The sequence below is a fragment of the Dufourea novaeangliae genome, unplaced genomic scaffold (genome assembly GCF_001272555.1).
Source record: "Dufourea novaeangliae isolate 0120121106 unplaced genomic scaffold, ASM127255v1 scaffold355, whole genome shotgun sequence".
NCBI classification, from domain to species: Eukaryota; Metazoa; Arthropoda; class Insecta; order Hymenoptera; family Halictidae; genus Dufourea; species Dufourea novaeangliae.
Window position 1 is genome coordinate 835,928 of NW_015374251.1, and position 23,237 is coordinate 859,164.

Genomic DNA, 23,237 nt, shown 5'->3' on the forward strand with positions numbered 1-23,237 from the left:
ATCAACGTTGTCAGACCGGGCGGGCTTCCAGTCGAGGGGGCACAGGCGGTTTGCCCTCGAAGAAAAAATAATAAAAAAACTTTCTCGAGGCATTTATCATCTGCTTGGACAAATTAATACCGGCTCTGATCCGCTTGTCGCTGCGACAAAGAATTTTTGGGGGTCATCGTTGTCATTCTCTACTGCTTCCTCGTTCCGCCCCTGCGACACGCGTCTCACGATTGCTCGAAGAAATTGAAATGCTCCGTCGATGACTCGACCTATCAGTCTCAGAGTTATAACTGTAATTTTAAATAGTAATAATAGTCAGACAAGTTCTTTATATCGTATTAACGAGGAATAAGTACTTCCCCTACATACCTATAAAGAAATCGTAATGTATTTATGGGACGACATTTCTGATAGGACTCGTTCGGTATCAATCGGTGTCCAGTGCTCGTAATACCATCCCGGTTACGTAAGGTTTACGCGCAAGAGAGATCCAAGACGGGGACACGGAGGTTTTCGCGGTTTTGTTTCGGTTTTATTGGGAGGAACAGATTCGGGGCAGCTCGCGGCGGTCGGCCGTTTCGATGTGAATGGACATTGTTCGCGGTGGAGCCGCGGCATAAAGGAGAGAGGAGGGTCGACTCGGTGCTCCGAAGATGTTTTTCAGTGGTTCTCGAGGACTTGCTCCTCTTCATTCAGGCTTCTTACGATCCGGTCGGACCAGTATCGGGTCGCCCCGTGCCCAACCCCGCCCCATCGAAAGTCGATCGAGAGCTCGACGAAGCCTGGGCCTATCGATAACACACGCGTGCACGGTGCTTGGTAACCCACTTAAGTCCATCGTGATTTGCACCGAGATTACGAACCTTCTGGTTCGGCGATTTTTAGTTTTTTCGTTGTTGTAATAATCTTGTATCGCGAGCATGTACTCTTTGTTGTTTGCCTTCGTTGTTTTGCCACACAGTGGCAATTATATTTATTTTTTATTTTTTTTATTTATTTACCGGTTAATTCCCATTAGAATACAAGAGAAAGAATGCAAAGAAAAGTACAAGAAAAAAAAATGTAAGCATGTTTAAATAAAATGTCTGATTATTTTCGGAGACTCCATTTCCACCGTAATTTCCGAAGAATCAGCAGTCGGGTCAAGCCCTCATCTCGGCGTTAAACGAATCCAAGCAGCAACCTAGACCGTAATAATAGTCGGACGAATCTCATTCCGCCGTGAATGTGTTCCCATTTCGCGATATTCCCTTGCATTCCGACGGAAATCACGGCCACTTTCTGCGAGATCCATCAGAGAGCTGGCTGCTGCTCCATTTCCACTTGAGCCGTGGGTCTCCTCCACCTTTTAATACCCGACTCGAGCTTTACTGCGTGAGACTTGTCATAAATTGAACGTGAAACGTTACGGATCACTAAAGCCTCGAGTACGGATACTGATTAGTAAGGAAGTCTATGAAAATTCGCAATTTACGATAGCAATATCGGAAAACTTAACCGTAGGCAAACATATTCTTTCAAACTTGATAGTCAAACTGAGTCGGTTCTGTCCAAGCCTAATTTTTCTACTGTTTTAAGGTTTTAAAAAATCTGAAAAAAGTCCGGGGTACTTTATTTTTATATTTAGTTTATTAAAACTTTCTTTTTACTTTTACACCCATAGTCTGTTAATCAGTAATTAATCAGCCATCCATCACTAACTTCAGGTACCTTATAGTCTCAAAATTCAATCCTCTAAAGACCCGTTCACACCTTCAAATAATTTGCGCACCCCGACTTGTGCTTTCACGTTTAAACTCAGCATAGTGCCTAAGTCAGTTTTCGTGAATTCTAGAACGGGCCTTAACTCCCAGGCAACTCTTTTCAAATGCCTAAGCTCGCAAGTCTACCTGAAATCCTTAAAATGCTTAAACCCGAAAGATCTCCGCAGTTCGCGATAATTCGTTACGAGTGAAAGGTGGTCGCAACGATTCGCTGGTTTCTGCGTCTCTTCGTGTTGCGTCCTTCGTCGTTGTCGTATCCACCGACGACCCCCCATGGGTGTGGTACCGTCTTCCATCCGAGATTATGGTCCCGGGTATATATGGTGGACGTTGCTCCCCGGGGGCTTCTCGTACTCGTATATTATATTTGCCCGAGAAATACTTCTCTCTGCTCGGGCCGTTGCGCGCTTCCTCGTTCATGTTCCCTCGTTCGAACGTAGGTAGGTACATACACGTATATACACATATACCGGCCATATATATGGGTAAACCCTATAAAACGGAACAACTTTTTTAAAATTGCTCCAAATGACTTGAGTTTTTTTGTGTTAAAGTTGTAAAAAAGAAATTGAAAAAGTTGTAATTGGTCGGAATCGCGAAGGAAATAGTAAAGGTCTTACAAAACTTATGTTAGTTATATATACATACTGAAACCAGAGATAGGCAAGTTCATGATCTAGATAAACAGTTTCGAATAACGAATAAAAGATAAAAAAAGGTATTTCGCCATTTTTAATTATTTACATTATTTCTTAAATCGGTAGACACTTGGCAAACAATTATTCATTATCAATAATTGTTTAAAGGCGACGACGACGATCTTAAATACTGTTGCTTTTCACAATATATTATTCGACTGAAATTGTGCCCAACTCTGACTGAAACTTTCATTGAAATCAAGTTATTTGAACCAATTTGAAAAAAGTTGTTCCGTTTTAAAGGGTGTACCTATACTTTTGTCCGGTAGTGTACACATAACCCGTCTCTCTTTCGTTTTCCTCGTCTCTACTCGGCCGCCATCCTATTTGTTCCATGAGCTTCGTCGGTCCCGGTGCGCTATTCGCGGACCTCGAGGCTCTGCACGTGCATCGCGGGGAATATGTACTACACAGCTCAGGATCGACGATTGAATGAGGTACCTAGGAGGGTGGAGTAGCAGCCCGTGGATCCACGCTGCGCGAGACTCGTTTCCGTGTGGCCTCTTCGCAGCGCAGAAATTGGAAAAACACGACCCCCCTTTACGTCGAGATCCAATTCCTCTCTACGCTGGTAATCATGGATAACAAGATTCACTTCTATCAACTTTAATTCCCCGTTACTATTGGTATTTACCTGACGATCGTGCGATAGAATGTATATATGTAATAGATGTACTGGGATTTTCTGTGCCTAGATATACATAGGTATAGGTATATTGGTTGGTACTGGATAATTAGTCCCTTTGGAATCGACGCTCGCCTGGGATCGAGATTGCTCGTAATTACTCGGACCTTTGTTACTACACAGATGATTAAAATTACTCGTTCTGTATCGACGCGGTTATTCCAGCGGAATTCTTCGTGCCCGTTACATTGTTCGACCCAGAAATCCACGATGGTGTTCAATCATTCACCCTCCCCCTGATCGAACAGTGATTGCGACAATGAGCCTTCGGTGCCTTCGAATCGTAGCACGGTTCGCGCCAGGAAACTCTGCACGCAGTTTTTCTCGTTTGTGTGCTCGCAACGGATAATTAATCCCCCATCGGGAGCGCGCGTGGTCGATTTACATTCTTTCCTCGCTGAATATCGGCGGCGTTTGATCGCGGTGAAAGGCGGTTACCAACCGTGCGGCTGTTAGAAACCATTTGGAAAAATCTCGTAGACGAAACGAGAAAGGTGATCGTTTCACGTGGCCGGTAGCAAGCCCGAATGACGAGGCTACTGCGAGAGAAATAATTTGCTAATCAGCTAATGCTGTGAGCAGAGGAAAGTATCGAACGCCAAGGAAGTTCACTCTATGAGGTTGGAATAATTCAGGAACGCTTGAATTCTGATGGATCACATCCGAAAGGATTGAAACCCCAGGGGTCAGATCTTCGAAATTAAAAATGGTGAAGTAATTATTGTAAATCAAAATTTTTATTTCTCTGGCGTTCAAATTTGTAGAGAGGCAATAATGAAGTTGCGAAAGCACACCCCCGGAACTCTCGGGTCTTGGATATACCTTCTAAGTCGACACAATCCTCTATACGCTGCACCGTAGCAGCAGTCACGGAGTTCAGAAATTCCGGGCAACTACTCCACGTGGAAATCCAAAGCAGTGGTATACACAAGCATCCTGTAAAAAGCCACGTCGTAGTCGGTCGTAACTAGAGAACGAGCACGCCTGTAACAATAGAATGTATAGAACCGTGGAAAGAAATATACAGGAACGTAATTATTAGTTGTTCGCCGGGTCGTTAACCGTCGAGCAATAATCTCGCTCGCGGCTAATGGCGCTGGAATAATTCTCCGAGCGGCGTTCTCTCCCCGACGGGACATACAGGGGTAATCCGCGTGCAAAACCAACGACTTCCAGCGAGAATGGATAATAACACCTCTAAAAACGCAGTAGCGGAAAAGCGTATCCTTCCGCTGGAAATCAGAGGTAACATTTAACTCGGAGTCTTTTCCACGAAGTCGTTACAATTATGGTAAATCTTCGATTAACGCTTGAACCTCGGGACCCTTTGGAGCAGTTATCGTAGAGGGACACGATTGCCGCGCTTCATGAATCGTGAATTTGTGAATTGCGTTTCGTGTCGATCCTCCAATATGACAACCCCCTGAGTAGTGGGGATGAAGCAGAAGCATTTAACGTAGAGATCTTTGCGAATAGTAAATGATCGTCTGCCAGGAAGGATTAATACAATCAAGGTAAAACGGATACTCGAAGCTCAAGGTAAAGAACCTCGGGCGCAAATAAGTTCGCCTTTCTCTCTCTCCGGTATAGATATCTCCGTACGTTGTCCATCCTTGATTCTAGAAACACACGTGTGCATAGTGGTGGGCTGGCTGGTAGTCGTAATAATAAAGCGTCGAGATGCGCGCGAGCGCAACACGGCACCGTAATAAGTTCCTGGTTTACGGTTCATCGGCAGGTTATCCCGAGGCTGGATCGGCCTACCGGCGAACAGAAATCACCGGCTCCTGCACGAACTCCGTGCGCGCACCGGCTGCCCACCTTCCTTCTTCCGTTCGACCCCTGCCCCCACCCCTTCTTCGTTCGTTCTCCTCTTTCACCGGATCACCCTTTCACCGGGGGCGTGGCACCGCCGCGATATCCCGGTGCCGGGAGAGACGCGATCGTAATTACACCGCCGGCGAAAGAATGTGTAAACCGACGATCGAGAATCGCTGATTAGGGACCCTGAACAGTTACAGCCGATAGCTCGGTACACCGAATCATAATGGATGGTACAGACACGGTGGAACGAGTATACGTAGCGGACTTGGTTACAGGGAGATTCAACCGTGGTATAGAGTGTCGGATTGTTAACGGTTCTGGGATCGATTTTTTGTTTAGTCCTCTCTCGGATTTGGTTCCGATAAGAGGGAAAGAAATGGCTAACGAAGGCTTCTGGATCTAGGTTTAGTGATTTAACGTTACCTACTGCGAGCTTATCGGTGTGTTAACGACAGGTCTCTGGGGGTATAGTAAATTCTCGATAACTGCGTGGTGAGATCTGTAGCACTTTTTTATAACGAATGTCCAGCTTCATCGATCGATGTATTAAAAAATACCTCATTCCATTTAAAAAAACAAAGTTGACCTTTATACGACCTTTACGCGTCCACTCACGAAAAAACTAATAACATCAGAATATGCTCTACTCGATACCATTCAAGCCTCTACTCGAACATTTTTTTGCTACGGGTCACAATAGCGAGAAAATCAAGATGTCAAAATCGGGCGAGACACCCTGTATATTACACCTACCTACCTACCGTGGGCCCCCGCGCGTAATGGCTCCATTGTGGCCGATCGCGCGATTTGTTCGAAATACGAGGGATTCCGTGGATACCGGTGCCCCACGGTTACTCTCGAACCGGCTCACGTTCCCGGAATTCGCCGCCACACCGTACCCGTATACACCGTCTTTCCTCTGATCTCTGGTTCTCCCCGTTGTTGTGCTCTTCTGCTAATTGTTCCCGACGATCTCTTCGGAGGTGTCCACTCTGAAATATCATATCGTTCGAGAAAGTAAAGAAGAAGACGTTTTCCAGAAGAAGGGAAGTTTTCTTACGCGACGATCGAAAGTACCGATACTTTTTTAATATTCTCGACACTCTTGCAGACAACACGTCGATCTAGTTCTTAATTGTTCTCCACTAGTTTCTAGACTGAGAACACTGAGTTTAAAGTTTACGAAGGTTGATATTATAAAAGCACCATTTTCACTGTTTCCGTGATTGTTATTCGTATCTAATATCCTTAATACATAGACCTGCGTTCACCAGAGCAATCAAAAGTCTAGTCCCGTCGTGAATTCGCGACAAACCAGGTTTATTACATTTCTCCTGCGTGTATGTTTTTTAAAATTATTTTACGAGGCGATCTGATATCCGACGTAGACCAGTACCAATTATTCTGAGTGGGTATATCGCGAATTGTACAGCGACCGGAAGCGCATCGTGGAAAACAGGAAATCCGTGGCGGGAGCTTTCTGGTGCGCTGGTTGCGAAAACGAAGATGAAGTGGGCTTTCGGAACGGGGGAAAGAAAGAAAGAAAAAAAAAAAGGGGGAACCGTAGGTGGTCACAGCGGGAAAGCAGTAAACCTGCAACCCTACCGTGGCCGTATTAATCATTCCGCGGACGAGGGAGCAAGAAGACTGGACGATAGAGAGAGGCCAGGAGAGATGGTACGCGCGGACGAAAGGTAGACTCCCGGGTGAAATACGAGACGTTTCATTAAAGCAATCCGTCGAATCCTCCAGCCGATAATTATCCGCTACCATCCGTTTCCAATTGGGGGAACCCGCTTGCCGAAGCTTTTGGCTTCATCCTCGATTTCGACTCCCGTCAGAATAACCGTTTCGGTGGTATCGCATTCATTTTCACCTTTGATCACCACGCAAAACTCATCCACGATCGATGGAACTTTTGGTTCGACCTTACATCGAAATCTCCCTGATTCTGTACAGGAAAACCTTGCGTTTACAGAAATCTGGTGTTCCCTTGACTCTTATAGTACCTACCTTATAACTTATAAGTTTCCAAAAATATCCGGAAAGCCGATGTATCCGATGAAGGTATTTTTCGGAACATCAAAAAAATTCGATATATCGGTTCCAAGGTATTAAAAGGGTTAATCTAGGATCTAGGTTCTCCGTTCAAAGCTTTTGAAATCACAGGATAACGCGATCATTCTTTGCCGGCTGCGCCTAGGTGCAATTTAGTCGGCGTCGAGTAGCATTCACGGCCACGCTCGGCCTTGATCTTGCATTAGAAGGTCAGGCGACGAAGAAAGCAACTGTGCGTCGTCGTCGCGGTTGATATTCCCTCGGGAGAGCATGCTCGTTCCGCGCGAGCGAATCCTCTCTTGCGGTTTCCCTATTAGCTCGGGCAAAAAGTCAAGCAAACAAAAGCTCTCTCTCTCGGGGCACGGAGGGTGGTGGACAAGAGAGTGAGGCCAGAGATCGAGAGGCATCCGAACGACGATCGAGCCTCGAATTCCTCGCAGGCACCGCGAAAAATGATCGTCGTGCTCTTACCCCTGCCTCTTTACGATCCACTCTGAAAACTGTGGCGAAACAAGTGTATACGGTAATTGGGTATAATATCGTTTTCTTTATTTATACACCGTACGGTCGATGTAACGAGCCATGCCATCGTAATTCCGGTTCTCGTAAATTGATCGAGGGGAACGTGAACTCGCGTGACGATCCGTGGGCCTGGTTGAAACGCCGAACGTATTAATCGTGAAAGAACGTGAGTCAGGAGGGGGAATTATAATTCGGTTTTATGGCTTCTTGGTAGCCGTAAATATTGAAATCCTCCCGATTTCTATATATATATATATAGTTCAGCGTGTATCCGTGAAGAATCTTTGGTCGCGATTTTGCCGACAAGAATTCCGAGAAACGGGCGTGAATATACATATATGTTTTTCGTAATTGATCTTTCGAGCAGGAAGAACGTTTGTCAGTTGTCGATCCGTGTCCAGAGAAGAAATAACGCAGTCTGTTGGTAATATATGGCCCTGGACTAACACCTATTCCCGCGTTCCGCCAGAAAATCCGCACCCTGTGTTCGCAGGCTGCCGGCACGCGGATGCGCACCACATGTCCCGCATTCCGTGCTGGCCTTCTCCCCGTCTCCTCCTTCCTGCCACTCTCGATCCTGCAATCCTTTCTCCTCACCTCTTCGCCCGTTCCCGGAACTATTAATTAGCCTGATCCACCCCGACTACCGTTCCGAGACGCGCCAACGAATCCCCTGATTCTCACTTTCGTGGGACCAGGCGACTGTACTCGTGTATACACAGCAACATTCGATCGTTCAGGAATACTGGGGAAAATGTAACATTTAGGGCTGTTGAATTTCGGTATATGTAGTTATCAACAGGAAAATCTTTAAGGTAATTAATTTGGGAACCGTAGGAAAATATACATGGTGTTTGATAATATTTATGAAACATTGAATGGAGGGAGTAAAAGAATTCGCGATTGAGCAGCAGCTGATTCGCTCCGAATCATAATATCAGATTCCGTCTCGTCTGTGTTTCTCTGTTCTTCGCAGGTACTCCTGCATGAATGTGTAAGTACAGACCGCGACGGATTTAATTAGAGCCGCATCGCCTCCAGATACGCGGGGCACGGCTGTCCGAAGATAATTTCGCCTCACCTACCGTCCCGCGGCTAACGAAATTAAGGCGGTTCGTTAATGAGCGTGGAAATACCGGCGGAGGGACCGTCCATAAACTTCCCGCGCAACCGCCGCCGCGGTCCAACTTTCGAGCAGAGATAATTACAAGGGGTCCACGGGCGGCGTGTGTATACACCTCGATGAAATTATGTAAAAAGAAAGCAACTCCGTATCGGGTACCGAATTTTGGCGGGATTAAAAGCCAATTAATTCCTTAACGACCCGTGGAAAAGTGCTCTTTCAATCGGTTTTATGGCGATAATCTTCGGAGGTGATGGAATTTGGTAACTTGGAAGTTTTAAAGCTTGGAATTCTGTAAACGCGAACGTAAACTTGAAATCCCCTCAACATGGAATTCTGATGACTTGAAATTCTGTCAACTTGACATTCCGATGACTTGGAATTCTTCCAACTTGAAATTCTGTCAACTTGGAATTCTGTGTGAACTTGGAATTTTCGTCCATGAAACCGTGAACCGTTCCGAAACGAAAGCTTGATCTGCCAGTTTCAGGGAACTATCGGCGGTGAGAAAACATAGGAACCGCGCGAACCTTTGATCCGATTGACCAACCGGGGGTCTCGCCTAATTAATCGACGCACTGGAAAGGCACGGTCGGTTCGGTCCGCTTCGAAATCCTTCCGGAAATCACGGCTAGAAGAGCAGAACGCGTTACGAACGTGGGAATCGTTTTCAGAGTGCACGCCGCCGTGAAACCATCGGTCGCTGATTACATCTCGGCTGTTTACTCTCCCGGAAAATCAACACTATATTTACGAGTGCGTCCGGTGAAGCGTTCGTTGCCACGCGAAGATTTTGTGTTTGCGATGTGTTGTAATTGGTCTGTGTTCGTCGCCCATTTCTTCCAATATCCGCAGCCCCGATCTCTAAACGGTGAAATTTCTGCCAAGCAGTCGGCACAGATTCAACCTCTGTTTTCCTCTGCGAGAAAGATCTGGTCGAGAGGTTGACTCTCGCGGACAATGGTCGCTTTTATTGTGACCTCGATACCGAGAATCTTAACGGAGCGAACTTTCAACGGAAAGTAAACGAGCTGGAAAATTGGAAAAGTGACCAGAGCCTCGAAAAAAATTGTAATTTGATTATCGATCTTGCTCTATCAGGGTGTGTAGGTGCTTCGAATAATAAAAGATCGTTCGAATGGAAGATCACGTCGATTGTACCGCTTTCAGAGCCTAAGAATTCGGAGTAAACGATGAATGCACACAACTCTGCACATTTCGGACGTGACGTCCGACTCGTTTTTCCGACGGATTACTTAAGGGAGCCCGAAACACAATTGAATACGTAATTCGCGTAACGAGCTTGCCCCAACCGAGATTAAATCTCTCCGCCGCCTCCGCTGTACACGTATCAATCATTTTAAACGATTTAGGTGCTAATTTAAACACGCTCCCGCGGTATACACAATATTCCCCGTTAAATTACTTCCATTAAGCGTGTGCCCTCTCCCCCTTTCTTCGCGGTCCGCCGCCGCCTCTTGACGCCCGGCAATTAATTTCTTCCACCGTCGAGATATCCTCATTTTTCCCTGTCCCGTCGATCACCGTTCTATCGCGATCGATCCCCGTCGATCCTTAACAACGCAAACCAGTCGATTCCTCAGCGTGGTCGTCGGGCGTGGCGAGGTTTTTCACGGTTGCAACCTTGACCAACGGCGTCTTGAGCACACTCGTGTTCGCCTCTCTTTGTAAGACCCGTGTGCTGCGTTCAATGTTCTCTGTGCTGCATTCTAATCGAAGGATCGATCATAACCTTTCGGATTAATGCGTTGTTGGGCGGGTACGAGTTGTGTAACCATCAACATCGATGCGGTGCGTACAGTATGGTATACAAAATACACTATTACAATGATAAAAATGATGGCGATACAGTGATCCCTCGACGAATGCGACACAACCACGTTTTTCTCATCACTGGGGCGCTCTCCCTGCGAAACAAATTAAAATAGGGTAAACAGAAACTAAGCAGAGTTTCGACTTCGGGTAAAAAACAAATTTCGGAGGAACACTCCGAAGCGGACCCGTATTTTATTGGGCAGAAGACGACGTTGCAATGTGAATCCTGTGTAAAATGTGAATCTAGGTAGGAATTCCAGCTCCATGAAGCTTCGAGGTCCCGTTTCCACGTGAGTGCATCAGCATCTCATTCGCGATGAAATTCGAGAAAAAACTCGGACCACCTTTCGGCCCGATTGACTTCCTCGCCATTGTATTCGTGGTCGTAATTTTCCCGGAGCGGGAAGCGTCGTGCGTGAACCATTCCGCTTTCGCGAGGCGAGCAAGTGTACCGGTACGTGTACGGTCGTCACGGGTCACGCGCGTACAATCCCATCCTCGTAACAAAACCGAACAATAGCGCGGGTTCCTAATTACGGTGGAGGGGGTCCCCGTTCGAATCCTCGCGCGACCACGTCGTGCATACCGCGAGGTAACGCGCACACGGTAACTGCTCGTGTGCCTATAATCGACAGCTCGTAACAACGAGCGCAGAATTAATAGAACGGTATCCAATGAGCTGTTTCGAGGTAACCAAACGACGTGATTGTGCTGGATGGTAGTAGTAGCTCCGTACGAGCTCGAATTTAGATCATAGAGCCCGTATACACAGGGTGTCCCAAAATTACAGAACGGATGGGCGTGGACGTAGCTCCGTACGAGCTCGAATTTAGATCATAGAGCCCGTATACACAGGGTGTCCCAAAATTACAAGACAAACAGCAACATGCATATTCGTCGTACAAGTACAAATCAAAAAGTCCTTTACAGTTTTCTAATGTGAAGCTCCATTTCCGAGATATTTCCAGTTAAGCGAACTCGACTTAGCAGTTAACTTCAGAATGGAAAGATAGGAATTGAACGAACTCCAATCATCTGGAAGGTCGGCCACACGTACATGCAGACACAGCGAAGAAGTAGAAGCTAGGAGCTAACATCTTCGATTAATGCCAAAAACTTGGGACCACTTTGGAGCAGTTATCGTAGAGGTACACTGTGTCACTTAACGAACAACATTTTAGGCCGAGTCTCCAGTGTGGAATCCATCCAGTAGCAAAGGTTGAAGCAGAGCGCATTTAACGTAGAAGTCACACCGCGCAGGTATCGAGACTTCACTATAATCCCATTACCACGGGCCATCGGAGCTTCTGCCTTCTTCCCAGATCCTCGACGTGTGTACCCTAAAAGCTAGAGACTCGAGATTCCGCTCAAGACTTATCGCGTTCACGTGCATCGAGGCACGAAACGCCCAGGCAGGTAACCTCTCTCTCGGTGCCGTTATTCGCACCGATGTGGCCAGCATATTCCGCATAACTGACCAAGCCCAATCCGACCGATCCTTATAATTCGACAATACACGTACATCACACCGTACTCTAACACCCAAGAACCCGGAAGCTGTGTTCACCGTGTCGATAACGCGCACGTATAGCCGACTTATCGGCAGGTCGGACTAATGACACGGTAAAAGAGGACAGGTGAAAACCGTTCGTGGAGTAGCTCTAAGATCCGCAGACCTGGGTATCCCGTGACCCATGACGGCCTCTTCATGGACGCTGTGCACCATGGGGCGAGAACACGCGTATCCCATTCGTCGCAGTCCAAGATCAGGAAAGAAGGGGTGGGAGGCGAAATAGAGGCGGTGGTCGGAAGAGGATCGCATCTTACGCCACGTACGCTACCTCCATTACTTCGATATTATTATACCCAGCGCACACGAGGTCTTTATATCTCACGGGCTGGATCTTCGTTTTGCAGAACGGGGCCCGCGTGCATCCGGTGCACCACGGTCCGAGTCGGGTGAATTGCAACCGCGGCACGCCAGGTCCGCCTTTGGCTATCGTTTTCTTTTATTTATTTATACCGTCCCGGTGCATTATATCGATCGCGTACGCAGCACGTGGACGACACGCATGCGAATCGACGCCCGTGACTTGTCCGCAATTATCCGTTCATTAATATTCCCTCCGGTCCGATAACAACGCGTTTTATCGGCGTTATCGATCCGCTGCACCGAAGGAATTCCGGCGGAAACGCGTGCTTGCTGTTTCTCCATCGATCGCGAGATAGTTTTTTTTTTCTTCTCTTTTTGTTTTTTGGTTAATTGGTTTCTTATCCTGTCTCGATCAGACGGAATGCGATTTCCAGGTTAAATTAACGAGCGATGTCTCTTGGCCCAGAAGTTGGATTATACGTATATTGATCTTGGAAACCAGGAACGTCGTGTTTTTTAATCGAAAGTTTGGCCTTCGAGCGGTGGGCCCTTCCTCAAGCTCCACAGCACGACGACGACTCTCGCGTATATCTGCAGTTAGGCTGGTCGAGCGATATCAGGGGCTCTAATCTGTTCATTAGTCTTAATACATATCGAACGGCAGCCACCCACTCTCTACATCAGATATTACTCGCCGTGTCATTCACGGGTCCCTTGTTTTTACGACCTCGATTCTAGAGAGACAATCGACGGCCCTGGATCCTCTACCCTTCTGGTCCTTGTGTTTTTCGATCATCGATTGCCGAGTCGGGGGACAGGGTTATCCGAACTAATTAACGTCCGACTCGACAGAAACTCAGCAATTGTCGACCAGAAATTTCAACAGAAACAGGGAGAGACACATCGAATGATTCTCCGAGTCGCAACCTAATGTAACGGGTACTCAAAAGCTCTCGAGATTCCCCATAAACGTTTTCCCTGGAAACGTGTTTCGGATCTACTAATTGGGGACCGGGTCCCCACTAAATTTCCCTGTATCTCCTCGGAACGGATAAGGAGGCAAAGCGGGGGCCGACAGGGAGCAGCAATCAGGGAGCCAAATTTATCTCTGGATCGCTGCCAATCGTCGCTAGGTAATTGGATATAGGATCGTATAATCGTATCCCCCGTTCCACCTCTTGCTCCTTCTCGTGGTCCGCTCGCATCAACCCCCTTCGAAGTTAGGGTTCGGAATGTAATTAGTCAGAGGAGCAATCTTCGCGGAGGATCTGCCCGGTCCGACGTCGGTTACCTCGGCCGAGGTTCTGGCCGCGATTCCACGGTGATCATCCCTGGACGATGATCGCTGCCGGGTAAATGCGTGCGCGATAATTAAAATCGGCGACCGTTCGCCGTGCCTCGCTGAGCCTTCCTTCCTTCGGGCAGGTGTTGTCAGCGACATGGGCTTCCTTTCACTTTCTTCTGGTGAATCTTGTTACGTTCAAGAACTCCCTCTTCGCAACCTTGGGAAGCTGTACATATTCTACATGTTATACATATTGTTATGAACGCTGTTAATGGTACGGGCAGAGTGAGACCACACAGAGTACAGTAAATCCTCGATGAGTTTTCGGAGGGTCCTTGTCACTGACGAGGAGAGGTTCCCAGGTGCAACGCTGACTTTTTAATGAGGTTCAGAAATGGAATTCTGTCGTGTATGGCCATTAATTTCTGAAAAATTGGGGTTGAAATGAACACAAACCAAGCATGTCATGTTTGAAATCGTGTTGAGAGATAATATTTCTCCAGAGAAGGATAGATTATATTCCCTAGAAAAAAGTGATTCTGAGTTGTAATATACTGTATACTATTGCTTCGAAACGCACCGTGCGTGGTATCGTGTCAACGCTAAAAAGGGTGGGCGATCGGAGATGTTGACGAGGGAAACACAGGAAGCTCGAACAGGCGAACAACGCCGGTGAATCGGTCGGAACACCGGTTATCGTTTCCGTGGTCGCTTTGTCCACCGTTGGGTGAGTTCAGCTGACCCCAGAATTCCGCGCGAGTCTCGTGTGGCTTCTCGTGACTGCGCACGGTGTTGTGTTATTCAAATGGGGACCGAAGGAAACGAAGAAAGAAAGAAAGAAAGAACGAAAGATCGAAGCTCTACTCCACCCCACCACTGGTTGTGTAGCCACCGACGATGCTATCTGGGCCCACCCCAATCGGCCGTGTATATCTAATGCGTTCGTGAGGTCCTGTCTTCCTGTTCCCCTCGTCTTTCCACCTCCCTTTCTTCTGTCCTCTCCTCGTCATGCGTCGCTGCCCTCCTTGCTGGGCATCACCTGACTCTTCTCGAGACGATCGACCAATAACCCGACCGTGCCTCGCTTCTGTTGCTCCGTTATCTGGAGAACGCGTAATTAACATCGGGAACGAAGAGACTCGCGCACTCTCTGGGTTGATGCCTGCTCTCGAACGAAAACCCCGGAGGGGGAAGACTTGAAATCTTTTGATCCGTCGTTCGCTGAAATTGTAGGCCTCGACCAGCCACGATTAAGGTGCACACAGAAACACACACACACACCTCCTTTCAGTCGCTTGCAGTTAGTAATTTATAAAATAAATGGCGCTCAACATGATACACTTTGTGGGTTCTTCTTATACAGGGTGGGGCAATAACTATGCTAGAGTAAGTTCAGAAACGATAAGACATGCACGTGACGCAGCGATACGAAGATTGCAACTTTGCATCGACGCAAACGGTCACTACTTCGGGCATCGCCTGTAATGTAAGAAAGTTTATTTTACTACCACATTTCACTATCACATCGCGATAAAAAAACATAGCATTCTATTAAAAAAAAATAGAGATGACCTTGAAATCTCCTCTGTGCCTTCACCCACGCAGAAAATGTTTGTGTCACAATATGCCCCCCTCTGTACCGTGTAAGTTTTGTATATAATATTTGTTCATATTATTACAAATAACGGCAATATTCAAAGTGGACATAGTTATTGCCCCATCTTGTAAATCTCTTTCTTTATTATAAATCTTATCGGTTAATTATTCAAGGCAGACTTTAGGACTTATCCCGGTCGTTGAACCGGTATCAAAATCGTCGTACACGGTCCGATAAACATCGATCGGTTTCACGAGTACCTATATAGCATTCGCGTCCGGCTGGTCTTGCGCAACCGTGTACAGATTGCACAAGATTATACACCAGAGATCCAAAAGATTTCGGTTTCACCCAGGGCACATTGTGGCCACGCACGTGTGCAAGGCTTGTATCGGCGTGTGTACCACGCCTAGAAAGGAGCACGACTCCCGGGTTCTAGACCAGCCGAGAGATCGTATCGGTGGCATGGATCGCGTCCAGGTCGCCTATGAGTCCGGCTCTAATGGCCCCCAGGCTACGTCGATCGGTCAGAAATCGGCCTGTGTGTATGTATCCCGCTCGTAACTCTCGAGTAATCGAGCTCTCTCGGCGGTGTCGTGGTTTCTCGCGACTTTGATACCGAACGTGTTCCATTGAATCATGAAATTTAGGTTGAGCTGTTGCTGCTAGGATTAGGATCTGAGATCTGCGAATGCCAGAGTTAGAAAGAGGATATGTCGAGTGGACCGAGACGAGAATTTTTGTATCGTATGAAAAAGAAAACGGGAGGCACGATCGGACCCCAATCCCAAGTCAGAAGTGATCGAACGTAATCGGTAGCCCGGGTCGATCGATCAACGCGTCCAACGGACGATCGATCACCTGTCCCCCGATCGGCCACGTACTTTTTTCTCTCTCGAACCTTTAACGAACGTGTTGCAACGGTTTTTTCTGTTCCAGCAAAAGGTGAAATTCTGGTTCGCGACCGGAGGAGCGGGATTCTGCATCAGCAGGGCGCTCGCGCTGAAGATGACGCCTGTGGCTGGGTGAGTCTGCACACTTCAGTTTCTCGTTAGCTATTCGGTCGTTCCAATAATTTCGTTTCTTCGCTTAATCTACGTAATAAAACCAGTCTTTCGAAAGGAGGACACAGAAAATGATTGATAGATGTTACACGTGGGGAGGAATTATTTAAAATTATGGAACGAGTTGATACTTTCGTTAATAGGGGATAATGATAAGCACAAAATCGTCTGTACTGTTCTCTATAAGCACGTCATCAGTCTCAATTATAACAGCCATAGGAAGGTAATACGTTCCACTGATCGGTTAAATTCTTCGTTGCATCGAAAAATAGGGCACAAAAGTACAAAACATAGTGCTCGACCGGCCACCAGACGATAAAATCATGAGACGAAAAACTAGCCGGATGTATCGGTGGTTTCTTTCGTCTCGCAGAAACAGCGGCGATCGAGGATCGACGAGTGGTATCCGGTCGTGGAAGAACGGGGGCAGGCCTGCGTAAGAACCGAGGACAAACAACACACTGGTCACTGTGTGTGCACGACATAAATAATGATTTATGAGCGGAGGCACCCGTTGGCCCTCCGGCGAACGCGACATAAACGTCGTCCACGGGGCCCGCGGTGAATTGCTTCTCGAGACGAACTTATTGATAATAACGCGGATAGCAGCGGCGACGTTGCGATCAACAATTCTGATTGCGCGTCATTAACCCTTAAGTGGAATGACTTGGACCCGATCCGTGGCTCCTCTCTCTTATCGCCGACACTCGTTCGTTCCAGGCGAATCGTTTTATAAATCTCGGCTAATTAATGGTCGGGGCCGCGAGCGGACTTGGGATTCCTGAAAGGACGATTATGTTGTTCGAATCGAACATGTGGACATAAATGTGGTTGAACGTGACTGATTAACGTTACAGTCTTTGCTCGAGGTTTTGTATCAAGGATCTACTATGAGATTGAACTTGATGGTTCGATCTTTCTAGCGGAATCTAGGGGTCTTATTCACTCGACATGCAGCTCGATATGGATTTGTGTTGGACATTGTTTGAGATAGATCAGAGCAGTGCATAGTGAGCCAGGAGACGCCAAAGGGTGGCAAAAATTAATGAGGTCATCTAATATGTTTCGAACATAAATTAGGTTATATTCGGGTTTTCTGATCCACTGTGCAGTGAGTGGAAGAAATTTCGGTTAGATTTGTGTTAGATTTTGGGTCTCAATCTCGATTGGTTTCGGAGGGAAAATACTAAAGGCAAAATTTTGATGGATCTTTCCTAGGATACTTAGCCCCAAATAACAGCGTTCTCCTCTTCGAAACCCCCCATGACTAAGGATCGCATGATTAAGCGGGCAGGTTTGTAACTTTCTACCGCAACAATTTCATCGGTCAATTAAAACGATGAAAAAGACTGGGTATGTCGAATCATTAACAGGCAGGTAATCTCGAATCGAGGAAAGCGATTAATCGGTGGTGGGGGGAGTCGATCGACATCCTCGAGGATGAGTCGGCGCATGTTCAAGGCTACTTAATTCCTCCGACAGGTAGAACGAACATCACTCGGTGGTAATTGGAACACGTTCTCGATGGAACACAACGGTTGATACGTGTTTCTTTTTTTTTCACGATGCTCCTCGGTCACGAGCTAGACTCTGAGAGGACTTATTAGAACACAATAAAGAACGGCTAGTTCGAATGGTAATAAATTAGGAACGAATGGAACTAGAATGAATCTCCTAATCATTTTACGATAATAATACCTTCCATCATCTTGACGATCCTACAGAATGATGCATCGATATGAAATGTATTTCTTGCAACCAACGTTTCCATTGTTATCGCGGATATCTCCGGTTCATGCTTTCATAAGTTGTGTCGTACGAATGAAATGTCGCGAGCAGAAACGAATGAAACTGGCAAAAAGCCCGTCACCTGGGAGGGCTTTTGAATCAGCGAACGATCTTTTTCTCTCTCCCTCCTTCCTTTTCTCTGTTCGCGTTTCCCAGTCGCGTCGTTCTTGTCTCCACGCTCTTTCGTCCGTTCCACGTAGCGTATATACACGGTCCTGGCATTATCCTGCCTCCTGGTACACTCGTTCCTTTCGTGTTGCAACACTCTGCGGAACAACAGCGGGCCAGGGGCTCCCTGGTGGCGGTGGAGTCCGAACGGCGGCCGAGGGAGACGGAGGAAAGGAGTGGCAAGTGCATCGAACCGCTTTCTCATTCAGGGACGTTGCCACTACACTCCCTTCGCTTCTTTCTTGTTTCCTCGCCGCGACTCGATTCAAGACTATTCGATGCTCCACTTTTTTTTCTGCTGCCATCATCGACGAACAGTCCACGGAGGACACGGGGGGGTTGAAAGAGGGTCTTCGGGACCACGGAGTCTCGAGGTTCCCCCGTTGAAGGGGTAAGAAAAAGTTACTTTTAAGTTTTATCCCTTTGATTTGTCGAAATTCATAGCGATGGATTATTACTGTTATAATTTCATTTCTTAAAATTGCATACTTTTCAAGGTATTTTTGGACGTAAAAAAAAAAGTAGTAGTAATGCATAAATAGGTATAATGACTCTGACACTAGATTCTAATGACTCTGTAAAGAAGACAGTGTAGTCACAAGGAGGTCGATAAACCGCGATTACAGAGAGGGAATATTTGTACCATACCTTTTTCATTTCGAATCTGTAACGTTTCGTATTTCTAGGTATACGTGTAACCTGAAGTTTCCGGCGTGCGCTGAAAAAACAAAAAAAAACGGGCAGCAGCGAGGCAATTTTCTCGCGTGCGCGCGCGCACGTTTTCGTCGATCATTGGACAGCCTATTACCCCGTAGCATTTCGTGATTAATGACGCGGAGCCAATGGACTCCTGTTGCTTCTATTGCACGTCACTCGGAGCTATTTTCAGGCCGCCGCGGTGTTCGTTATTTACGGCGGTCTACGTTCATAACGGTGCACTGAAAGCTGGCGCGGCGATCGTAACTCGCGGTGATTTTCTATTATCGCCGCCTCGTATCGTGGTTCTTATTAATAGCTTAAAAAAACAAAAAAAAAAAAACGATCCACGTTTACGGTTTCTCCGTGGACTTGGTCCGCTTCCTGCTTCATCGTTTTCTGCCTTTCAAGTTGAAAGTATAAGGAATGAAAAATTTGGTGAATCCTTCGAAAGGTTCGAGATCCAAGAAAACGTTTAGGTATAATAATAATAATATTTATTTCCACGGGATTAACCCTATTGATTTACAGAAATATTACATTAAATTTTTATGAATTTTTATGAATTCTAAAAGAGTGATTATCTTGTCGATCCTTCATAGTTTCTGTTACCTTCAGTTTTGAATACACAACTGTCGGTTTCGAATCGTATCGTAGAAATTAATGGCTGGAAGGCTCGACGGTGACTAATAGCGAAGGAGTGAAACGCGATCTCGATCGAGGTTCGATTAGTATGTATATCGGGGGGGAATTTCTTTCGATGTATCGGCCGTCGATCGAGCGGGACGAGAAGAGACAACGACTGGTTCCGGTGGATCCTCGCGGTGATGGGTCTTAATTAACGACGAACGCAACAGGTCTGGTCACAATGGGCTTGCAGAGGCTGATTGCCACCCACGTGCACGCACGCACGAGCGGCAGGAAACACGATTCCGCGAGGGCAATATATCTTTGTGTTTCGATCATTTCCTTGTTACGGGCATATTCAACGAATTAATAGGAACGAGCTGGAGAGTTCAATTTCAATTCAATATTTTTCTCTCTTATTCTTTCAGGTCTCTAAAATCGTTCATTGGGTCGTCTTTTGTATTATAGTTTCTAGCCTCTTGATAAAAAAACTTTTCTGTTCTGTGACAGCAACGAGAATTTGTCGGTTAATCCGGTGAGAAAACGTGGTCTGTAGATCCCCGGTAGTGTTTGGATATTTAAAGATCGCTCTGATCCCGTTCGATGACTTAAATATTCCCATGCTTTCGATCCATCCACGGGGAAAATTCCCAAGTTTTTCTTCGGTCTTAGATCAGCCTCTTGGTTCTCGTCGCAGCAGTAAACGTGTCGCGACGGTTGCGTGTGATAAAAAAAAAAGAACCATCCAAACACAAGAGGCGTTTTATTTCATTATTTATTAACCCTATTATTTCTGGTTAGATGGGATCATATGGGGTGTGTACGCACCGTTTCTCCGATCGAATCTCCAGAAATCTCGCGGATTTTCGAGCCCAGGCGTATGCACACATCGGGTAGGTATGCGATCCGAGTGGCCAGGCGCGTCGACGATCTATAGATCACCGGATCGGCGGCGGCAGAGGGCCACGGTATACACGTATACGCAGGAAACCGCGATCGCGGAGAGGAATCCAATTAGGCGAGCAATAATGGAATCAAAGAGATCCTCGAACGCGAGCTTCCCCTCGGACCTTCCTTTCCCTCCCTTCAAGCCTCCGTTCTTCTTCCCCGCCCCTTTTTTCTCCCCTTCGATCCGTGGGATTTCGACGACACGTTTATTTGTCTTATTTTTACCGATGGTGGGAGCCGAGGAGAACGGAAGCATGGAAGGAGGGGGAGGGGGGTGTGGGGTAAAATAATCGAACGTTCGACAATTTTTATTACGAACGGCTTGAAACGTATATCAATCAACGCGAAAAGATTATCGTAACGAAATAAACAATTTAGAAAAATTCACATACGACTGACACGAATCTGTGCCATACTATACGAGACTAGAAGAAACTATTATACAAGGTGAACCACGAATCGTGATCAGTAGAGATTACTCTGTTATTAGCAGTCCGATCGAAAATGTTTTTATCAGGTATAGCATGATTTCAAGAGAGCTTTAATGTGATTATAGCAAATTTTTTGTCAGTGGGAATGGTTGATCGGTGAATTAGAATTTATTTTTATATAAATTCGTCAGGGCTACACATTCGTTTCGAGAACTCGTTCGAGTTACAATTCCATTCGCTGTTCATTTAGTGATCGGAATAAAACTGCAAACCTGGCGCGGCGCGGCGAATCGGCGATCGTAAAGTACACGTCTCAATTCCCGCTCGCGGAGAGTGGTAACGACGTCCGGCATTCATGCGTCTTCGCCGCGATCGATATCGATCCATCCTGTCTTCGGAAGGATCCGAGAGCTGTTCGCCTTTCGCGCAACGCTCTCCCCCGGTTTCGTCCATTTCTGATCGGGAAACGATCTGCCCTGTACCGCGACGAATGAAGTGGCGGTACGTGCCCACGATCCGGCCCCCCGATAGTTTCATCTCCGGATGGCCGATCGCGATATCGATAGACAGGGCCCGAGAGACGCGCGTCACGATCCCTCTGAGATCGGTTCGTTTCAGCCGCGAGTCGAGGAGACAGATGTCATCCGTCGCGACTGGTCGCTTCGATTCGAAATCATTGTCCATTGAGTTCCCTTAACGTTTGCAGAACGTGTATATAATTGGAAATTTTTGTCGAACGAAGAACCGAAACATTAGCGATCGTAAAATGTACACGGTAATAACTTTCTGGTTGTCAAAGATCTTGCATGATCGATACAATTCTACGTGCAGCCAGAGTTTTCATGTTCAGTTGTACAAAAATATACAGCAAAGGTGGTTGAAAACTTTCAATCGGTTAGGTCCTCCACAACAAAATAACCGAGCATCTCTGCGAAATGTTAGATTCATACTTTCAAAGTGTATACTCCTTTTTAACTCTCACTGTACATCCACCGACGACACGGATTGGTCGCCGTACCAAAAACGTCCCCAGAATCACCCTCCCCTTATTTCCCTCGTTAACTCTGTTTCCGCGGCGCGAGGCTTCCTGGGAATGCTCGCCGTACGAAAGAACCAGACGGTTGAAACGTGTGCGCGAGTTATATCAGCGAGGTATCTGTCCCCCTGGGTTATTTAGCACCGGACGAAGACGGAAAGCCCTCGAAGGACGCCTTCGATCCTGCGCTCTATCCCACCTCCATGTTCTCGGTAACCCCGAAATTTCGATTTCGTCTCGAGGCCTCGCCAGGTATTTTAACGAGGCCGATATTCCGTGTCGGCGGTGCCCGAAAGGACGACACGGGACCGACGCGGCGACAAGCACCGCGCCAACAGAACCACAGAGAAGGGAGGAGAGAGAGGCGACAGCGAAAAAAAGGAGAGGGACCATGGGGGAAAAGGGTACGCGATTTCGGGACTAATCTGGCCAATTAAAAAGACCCAAATGGAGAGGTGGGGGGGGGGGGCAGAGAAAGGGGGGCGGGACCTTTTTTCCCGCGCTCTGTGGCTACTCTAGTGGCCGCGATCGACTCCTGGAAAACGTTAATTAGACGAATGCGTCCTCTCGACCTTGCGTACGCAAACGGATTCCTGCTAATTGGACGCGCATAGCCTGGAAATTTTCGGCGATCGCATGGCCTTGCCGGAGAACCGCTTCAAGCGTGAGAAAATCATCCTGGAGCCCTGGAGGGGACCGCTTGCTTGTGAGTGGAAAGAAATTGTTTACGCGACCACCCTTCGATTTTGCGACTGCGGAGACACGTTTGGGGATCCGGGCTCGGATGCTTGCATCCGGGTTTCTTGCAGCTCTTTTTTTTTCGTCGGTGATAGGGAGTTATAACGGATATGGTGATTTTATTGGCGTAGCAGGAACGAGTCTCACTTTTGTGTCTGACAGTGTTGGGGTAAACGCACGAATGGATGAATACTTAAGAGATTTTGTAACCGTTAAAGTCGAGCTTTAAATGACAGTAATATTAATGGTAGGTAAATGAAATAAACATGTTTTATTAAGTGATACAGATTTCACCAGTGAACGAAGAATATTAAATAAATGCACATTGTTTGATAATAATGAGTAATAACTTAATTTACTCGCTTTTGTATGTAATGTTTATTCACTGTCACGTGTTCGTTTGCTGGTGCACCCACTCTATTTTGAATCTTCGATTTAGAGAAGTATCAGGATAAATTGGGAGGACCTTAATAACATTCGGAAGAG

At 46.8% G+C, this 23,237-nt stretch overlaps 1 protein-coding gene across 1 annotated transcript in view; it reads left to right on the forward strand.

Moving 5' to 3' along the window:
• LOC107192560 (fringe glycosyltransferase) overlaps positions 1-23,237 on the forward strand; it is a 65,301-nt gene that overhangs the window by 33,265 nt on the left and 8,799 nt on the right. Inside the window, exon 6 of the mRNA XM_015581851.1 lies at positions 16,195-16,280. Within this exon, the coding sequence (XP_015437337.1) occupies positions 16,195-16,280 (86 nt within the window). The remainder of the gene's footprint in view (positions 1-16,194; positions 16,281-23,237) is intronic.